We start from the raw sequence: 8,871 nt of genomic DNA, 5'->3' as shown, positions 1-8,871 counted from the left end.
AGCGCTGAGTGGCAGGTGCCACTCACTATGGCCTAGTTACCGCCCCATTTCCCTTCTTAATATTGATGTGAAACTTTTAGCGAATAGACTAAAGCAATTCCTGCCATCCATTATTCACAGTGACCAGGTGGGATTCGTTCCAGGTTGGGAGGCCAAAGATAACACTTCTAAGATAATAAGCCTGATACATCATCTCTCCTCGACTGATACCTCAGGAGTTCTCCTATCTACAGATGCCGAGAAGACGTTTGACAGAATTGACTGGGGTTTTATGAAGGGTGTACTCAAGCATCTGGGACTAGGTCCAATATGCCTACAACGCATCTTAGCACTGTACGCCTCCCCTTCTGCCAAAGTAAGGATTAACGGCTCGCTATCAAGCTCATTTATTATTAGTAATGGTACTTGACAAGGATGCCCATTGTCCATCTTAATTTTTATCTTATGTATAGAAGCTCTGGCCATTGCAATTAGGTTGAACATGAATATTAGTGGGATCTCTCTATCTAAACTTGCATTGTTCGCGGATCATCTCCTGGCCACAATCACGAATCCTGTAATTTCCCTCCCCAGCCTGATGGAGGAATTTAGATCTTTTAGCGACCTCTCCAATTTCAAAATAAACCTTACTAAATCAGTAGCTTTGAACATCTCTGCCCCACCTGTGGTTGTGTCAGGACTCAAATCAGCATTCCCCTTTACCTGGCACACTTCTCATCTCAAATATTTAGGGGTCATTCTCTCCAACGACCTCTCGAGATTATTTGACCTCAATTTCACCCTGTCCTAATTAAATTACGATCAGATCTTCAGACTTGGAAATCAAAACTGTTCTCCTGGTTTGGCAGAGTGGGGATAGTTAAAATGAACTCCCTCCCTAGAATTCTCTATCTTTTTCAGACCTTGCCGATCAAAATTCCCCCCAAATGGTTCAGGGATGTTCAGACCTTGATTAGAGACTTTGTATGGGGTGGTAAGAGACCCCGATTGAAACTATCCCTATTACAGTGACAGAAAAATGCAGGCGGTGTCCGTCTCCCAAATGTCATGGGGTACTACCAGGCTTTTCTGTTGAGTAGAATAATAGATTGGTCCAGGTTACACACCGTTAAACAGTGGGTTCAAATAGAGAGCCACTCCTTACCCTTTCCCATTAATGTTGTCCCATGGCTCCTCCAACTCCCCAACTCATCCCACCCCACAGTAGGCCCAACCTTGACATGCATTGATGTAGCTATGTGCCACGGTGCCCGGAGCATGGGCATGTCCCCCCCGGCCTCCCCCCCCCCTGCCCCCCGTCCCCCCCTGTCCTGAGCCTGAAGGATCATATGGTGCAGAGGGGCTTTTTGCCTGCTGCACCTCCGATATATGTGTGGTGGAATGTGGGCCCCCTTTACAGTAGCGTGTTCTCCACATGCCTGTGTGCCCAAATGCCCTAAGCATCGGTCACATGGCCCTTACAATAGCGTGTGACCCACATGCCTTACTGTGCGTCACCATATGCTGCACTACATAACTACTCTACATCACTACATCCCCCTATACCCTGCACTACATCACTACATCCCCATATTGCCTATACCTTGCACTGCGTTCATCCTACACCCTGCACTACATCACACCCCCTATACACTGTAATGCATCACTATATAATAAGCCCATACATGCTACATGCTACATCACCCTACACACTTTATTACTACTCTGTGCTATGGGTCCCCCTGTCCTCAGCACTGGCAGGGCTAAAACAGTAATTTTACACACACACACACACACACACACACACACACACACACACACACACACACTGTCACACGCTGTGCTCTCATAAAACACACTAAATACACAGACATGCACTGTGCCCAAAAACACACACACACACACCTCATACACATACTGTATACACACACTTTGCCCCAATACACACACAGACAGTGACCCCATATACACACACACTGCCCCAAAACACACACACACTGCCCCCATGCATAGACTGTACATAATGTAGCTGGACTCACCCCAGTAGGATGCATGTCCCTGGAGCTCTCCTGCAGCTGCGGTCATTCAGCGGGGTCCCTTGATAGGCTCTGACAGGAGCAGGGTCTCAGCATCAGCGGCAGCATGGTCCCGTCCTCAGCTCCTGTGGGAGCAGGGTCATGGCCTCAGTGCCAGTGTGGTCCCGTCCTCAGCTCGGCGCCAGCTGGGCTGCGTCCTCAGCTCCGGCAGGGGAGTTTCCCCAGCCTTCTCTTTTCCTCCTCCATCAGGGCACTCAAATTGTGTGTCCAGCCCCGGCGGCGGAAGAGTGCATGTCTCCCGCTGTACTGCGGCGCTAACCAATAGGCACTCGCAGTCCAGCAGCCACCAATGCTTCTGATTGGCTGCTGGACTGCAAGCACTTATTGGCGAGCGCCGCGGTCCAGCAGGAGAGAGACTTCAAATTGGAGCCGGGAGACAGAGGTGCACAATGGGGAGCGGGCGAGGCAGGCGGGCTGGCGGTGCATGGCTCCGGCGCCAGGTGATAAATCTGCGCCCGGTGCTTGTGTTCCACCGGCTCCGCCGTCGCTACGCCTCTGTTGACATGTTGGAAAGCAGTTCGCAATTCTCCGTCTGTCTCCTCACTCTCATCCCCCTACATGGCTTTCCTATATGACAAACGTTTCCCCCCGGGTTTAGAGGCCAATACATTTAGGCCGTGGTATAAAGTGGGTCTCTTTCGCATGGGAAAGCTGGTGAGTGGGGGGAGGGTGGTTTCGTTTGAGGACTTGCGCAGGAAATGGAATTTACCGGCAAGTGATTTCTGGCGTTATCTACAAACCCGCCATTTTCTGTCATCTCTAGATACCAATATCTCTGGGTCCCCTACTCTAACCCCCTTTGCACTTCTATGCTCATCTGAAGAGTCCCCTTCCCACCCTATATCCAAGATTTACAACCTACTATTAGATGACGCTAGTCATGATCTCCCCTGCTTCACTAAAAAATGGAATAAAGACCTGAGGACTGACCTAACAAATGCCAAATGGGGAAAAATCCTCCAACTTGCTCATGCGTGTTCCCCCAGCATACTGGTAGTGGAGACACAATATAAATTATTGTCACGGTGGTATAGATACCCCGACACTATATCTAAGATGGGGCTAGGTATACCACATATCTGTTGGCATTGTTCCTTAGGCCCCCGAAACCCCTTCCACATTTGGTGGGACTGTCCCTCATTACAACCTTACTGGAACAGTGTTATCTCTATCTCCACAAAGATACTAGGTGAAGCGGTTCCTTCAGGCCCCCTGTTTTGGCTGTTTCACTATTCGTCTGGATCCGTCCCAAGATACAAAAAATCCCTCTTATGCCGTTTAAACAATGCAGCAAAGGCAGTTATACCTGTGCGCTGGCGATCTTCCTCTCCTCCAACAATCAAAGAGTGGTTCCATAGAATAGATATGTATATGGACATGGAAGATAATGGGCGGTATTCAATGTGAATACCTGCGAGGTGCAGCGAATCCTTTTTAGGATAGTGGGGGTATAAAAAGGTCGTAGGACGCGTACCGCCGCCCCTCGCGGGCTCGCTGCGCTCGCCACGCTTCGGCTTGGAGTTGATAGTGGGGGTGCTACAGTGTGAAAAATGACATTTGGGGTGCATTTAACATGAATTTAACACATGTCCATGATTTGTGAGGAAAATGGAATCGCATCGCATGCGATCACATGCGATCACATGCGATGCAATGCGATTTTTACCTGTATGATGCCCATCGTGGGAGCCGTGATAGTATACAAGTACCGGAACATTTATCATATTTAATAGCAAAAAACCTGGATCTTTGGGAATCGTACCTTTCAATATGTGTTCAGAGATTTTAAATACTTCCAACCAAAATGGTAAGATCGCTGGGCATTGCCGCCAAATGTGTAAAAAGGTACATGGAGCAGAGTTGCACCTCCAGCACTGATTAAAAAGGTTGTGATACATTTTGTGAAGTAATGTGGGGATTCTATACCATCCAGTTAAGATCTTATATAAGTTTTCTAAAGTTGAGAGAATAAGGGAGCTTGAGTGTGTCCTTGTAAACCACCGCCCAGTCAATGTGAAGGACAAGACCTTGTAAGTCTTTCTCCCAAGAAGTCTGGAAGACGGGAGGTTGGTGGAATAGGGCTTTTATCAGGAAGGAATATATCTGAGAGATAGTGTGGGGAGATGCAAAGTCCTTCAAAGTTGGTGAGAGACCAGGAGATAGACTGTAGCGTATTTGTGGAGGACATAAGTGCCTAAGCTGGAGATATTTCCAAAATTCTGCTTGTGGAAGACTCCATAATGATTGAATCTCTGTAAAAGAGCGCACTCCATTCTGACACACCAGCTGACCCATTCTGAAGATACCTATATCAATCCATAGCTTAAATTGTGAGTAGAGCAAACCTGGGATAAAATCTCTGTTAAAGAGAAAGGAGGTAAGAGGGGAGATCTACAATGAGATCTGGGGGAGTATTCTAGCTTTTTTCCAATCCAGCTGGTTTTTATCTTCACTGCTGGGAGACATTGCAGAGTATTCAACCTTGTCCAGATTTATCGGCTACCAGAAAAATCCGTACAAGCCTATTCAATGTGGCCATTTTTGGCCAGCCTTTCCTATGATACAGATTCGACTTTGTTTAAAGTCGAATCTGCACCCATGGAAAGTAGTCAAAAATGACTGCGTTTTTGACTAAAACACATGGATTCGCTGATCCAAATGTTTTCTGTCGGTGCCGATATGTTCGACAGTCGAAAAATCAGCACTGAGATTAAATAGGTCGAACATCACTCCAGATATGTTTTTTTTATTCCAAAGGACAACAGACCGGAGTCCAAAATTGTCTGCACTGGAGGAATCCGGTAAAACTGTACAATTGGAAGACTTGAAATAATTATTTGGGATCTTTAATGAAAAGTATAAAGAGTTGCCTTTTATTGGAAGCCGCGTGCATTTAGGGGGATATTCAGACCGGATTACTGTTGTGCAAATTCGCAAGCCGGACGATTATCTTTCAATGATGAGTTGTGTATGGATTTGCATCTAATCCACTCTGGCTGGCAGCTGCTCAATGATCACAGGGCTCTGCAATTTCATAGAGCAACAACCAGATCTGAATAAATATTATTTTTGCACATTCTCACATGCTGTTATATCAATATTTAAAGTGACTTCTGCATTTGTGGCCATACTGATAATTTATGTTTACAAATTTAGGAGATTTTTGTAATAAGGATCCATAAGCGTATTTTACTTGACAAAAGCTTTTAGATAGAGAGGATTTATATGTTATGAATGATATATATGAGAAGTAAAGGTCCATACACACTGGGCGACTATGCCCAGCGTGTATGGACAGCGATGATGCCAATCATCGCTGCGGGGAAAGCCGCTCAGTGCATACACACTGAGCGGCTTTCCCCCTGCCCGGCGCCGACAGAGGGGGGAGGATGGCTTAGCGCAGCGCTATGCAAAGCCGTCCTGAAAGCCGCTCATCTGCTGGTATAACCAGCAGATGAACGGCTTTCCCGGCGATGTTGCGGGAGCACGCAGCAGCGCTCACAGCTCATCGCTGGGCCATACACACTGGGCGGCTTTGAGCTGAAAGCCGCTCAAACCTCCTGTTTTGAGCGACTTTCAGCTCAAAGTCGCCTAGTGTGTATGGGCCTTAAGCGTGAATTTGCCAAATTAGGTGTGAAAATTGCCAAGCAAGCATTTTTTTTTTTTACAGAATAATTTTTATTGGGTTTTCAAAATAAAGGGAGGGGATACAGAAAAAAGGGAAAGGAGGGGGTGGGGCACAGGGTATAAATAACAGTATGCAGAACAACAGTCCAAGCGTATATTCAACAATAATCAATAATAGGTGGAATTTGCAGGAATGAACAGTAGAATGATAAAACCAAATCCTATTGGAAAAACATAGGGAAATCACAACTGTACATGCGTCGGAGGTCATCATGAGCCTCTAGAGATGAACTCCTGCCAACCTGACCATTTCTTAAGCAAAGAGGTATGGGAGGGGGAGTACCGGCAAAAAATGGTTTCCATAGTGTAATTGTAGGAAAGCTTAGTTTTAATGAGGTCCACAGGGGGAGGGAATCGGTTGTTTCCAAAACTGTGCGATGGAGGTTTTAGTGGCAATAAAAATGTGAGTGATTAAATATGTATTATTAATGGGAATTGAATCTGAAAAAATATGAAGGAGTGCGACCTGTGGGGACAAGGAGATTTTAAGGCCAGTCACCTTCAGTATAAGGTCCTCAACCCAGCTCCAAAGGGCCCGAAGCAATGGGCAAGACAAAAAATGTGAATCACATCCCCCACTGATCCACATCCTCGCCAGCATGACCTAGACTGTTCTGGCCAGAATTTGTGTAGCCTGGCAGGGGTTAGATATATACGGTAACAAGCAAGCATTTTTATTCCATCATAATGACCTGTAATGTTTGCCTTATATAGGAAATATTGGGTGAAATTTAATAGGAAGATAGATTCGGAAAGTGAGAGATTTGGTAAGAAATCTCCAGGTTTTTTTAAAAAGCGGCAATCGTTTACACTACAAAAATAAAATGGTTTTGCAGTGTAAATGATTGCCGCTTTAGACAAACTGGATCTGAATCTCTCATCCTGTTACATTTCACCAAGAATCCTTTTTTATATGACATTTTTCATTTGAATTTATATAACGCCGGCATTTTTAGCGGGTATTTTGAAACTCCCTCACAGAGATGTTGGCACTCAAAATTTCTTTCATGTTCTATATTAGAAGAACTTATGAACAGTCAGGATCTTCAGAAAACATTTTATTTGCAAATGTTTCTATTACTTTACCATGTTTATTGGAGTACTGTTCTCCCAGTTCACCTTCTAAATTAACGTCACTGTTTGGATTTTCTGCGGAGTCAGCAGACCCTTGGCCTTTAGATGTGGAATCATCACGATTTTTGCCACAGTTTCCAAACAAGGTTAGAAAAACTGGAAGAAAAACCAGCCCATGCAGAATCCCAAATGTGATAACCAGGAATATGATCTTAAAGAATGTTCTAAAGATGTAACTGGCTGATGCGGAAAGAGCAATAACCCCGAGAATGGTGGAGAGAGCACCTTGCACTATAGGATAACCAAGAGAGTGTAGAGCGTCGTTCATCCTCTCATTGACTGTGGACTTCCGGCTAGACACATAGGCATATGAAATGTGCGCTGAGAAGTCAACAGAGAACCCAATGCAGATAATAATGTTAATCATAGAGATGGTATCTAAGTTAACATCCCAAAAAGCCATGAAGCCGGTGACCCCGACTATAATAGATGCTATGGTGAAAGTCACCCACAGGGAACATAGGGGATTTGGAATTAGCAGTATTGAGACCACAAACATGGCAGCTGCAGCAACCACAACATTCTGGATGGTGTTCTGGATAATTACAGCATATTGGTCAAAGTATATAAAGGCTGGATGGTACACAAGGACTGGGATTTCACAGCTCATCGCTGTGTTCCGGACATGGTATAACATGTCTTTCTCGTCTACTGCAGAAGTAACATTAGCTGTCTGGATAAAGAAACGAGAGGCTCGTATAGACCCTGAGTATATGTCCACATCTAGTTTATAATCGGGAAGAAAATTAAATAGTTGTGACAAATTCCCAATAAAATTATTGTTATTATGTATGTCAAGTTTAAGTAGAGTAGCAATGCCTATGTATGTATCCAACCATGACTCTGAGAGAGACTCACTAACATAGGAGCCATCTTTAAATGACTCTATACACCTGTTAACTTTATGTTGTACATCTGGATCCCAGTACGCAATCTCTTCTGTAACTACAACCATAATTCTGGGACCATATTCTAAGAAATAGGACTGTTCATTGTCATAGAAGGAACGAAGGTATGAGTTGTCAGTAGCCAGATTGCGTAGATCGATTCCTTCCTGCACCTGAAAGCAGCCATATATACTGCTGGCCAGATATCCACCATACAGACCTAGCACCAAGCACTTGACCCAGATGTTTGTAATAAATGGACCATATTTCTTATGGAAGAAATTAGTAATTGGATGCTCACTCTCAGTACCGGTGATCTGGCTGTATTTTCCCCCAACACAACACATGTTATACGAACAAGAACGATGATCATCTGGTTGCTCATTCACCCTTTTCCAAATCAGCCAATGCCTATTGCTCTCTTCCCGTCTACCATTAAGGGCTAAAAATGCCCCAAAGAAAGTGATATTATACAGGAAACAGAATAATAGGGCGGTTCCGGCATAGATACAGAATGATTGCACGGATTGGAAAGGCGTCATAATCCCAATGTAGAAAGCAAGAACATCTGTGAGTGTTGTGATTGTTATGGAGACTGCGGCGTCACTGTATGTCTCAGCCATTCTTTCTTCTACAGTTTTCTTTACTTTAGTTTGTTGCCAGCTGGAAACCATAATGAACATGTCATCCACGCCAATACCTGGAAGATAAAGCATTTATACATATTATTACTTCCAATACCAATAACAAAGGGGGGAGGGAGGGGTTCTTCTGCTGGTTCTCACTTAGTGCTACAACTAGGGTAAGGCAGAGCAGGACACAATCTCCTCAGCTCCTCCACCACCTCCACTTCCCCTCCTCCACTCCTCTTCTCCTCTGAATACCTCCTCTGCTTCCCTCCTACTCACCCCCCATATTTGGCACCCCCTCTCCTGCTCTCCATTCTTCTCTTCTCCACTCCTCCTCTTCTCAGCTACCCCGGCGGGTGCCGGACGGGTTCCCGACAGTCGGGATCCCGACAGTCATTTACCCGACGTCGGGATCCCAACTGTCAAAATGCCGACAGCCGGGTGCCCGATGGACACCCG

General features: G+C 45.2%; 1 protein-coding gene across 1 annotated transcript in view; it reads right to left on the bottom strand.

The window, feature by feature from the left end:
• Nucleotides 1-6,240: 6,240 nt before the first annotated feature.
• LOC146079729 (patched domain-containing protein 3-like) overlaps nucleotides 6,241-8,871 on the bottom strand; it is a 28,179-nt gene continuing 25,548 nt past the window's right edge. The window contains exon 4 of the mRNA XM_083186387.1: nucleotides 6,241-8,483. Coding sequence (XP_083042513.1) covers nucleotides 6,790-8,483 — 1,694 coding nt within the window. The 3' untranslated portion in view covers nucleotides 6,241-6,789. The remainder of the gene's footprint in view (nucleotides 8,484-8,871) is intronic.

Source organism: Crinia signifera, chromosome 5 (assembly GCF_055691185.1).
Source record: "Crinia signifera chromosome 5, ASM5569118v1, whole genome shotgun sequence".
Lineage (NCBI taxonomy): Eukaryota > Metazoa > Chordata > Amphibia > Anura > Myobatrachidae > Crinia > Crinia signifera.
Note: the sequence above shows the minus strand (reverse complement) of the source record. Positions and strands in the feature narration are given on the sequence as shown.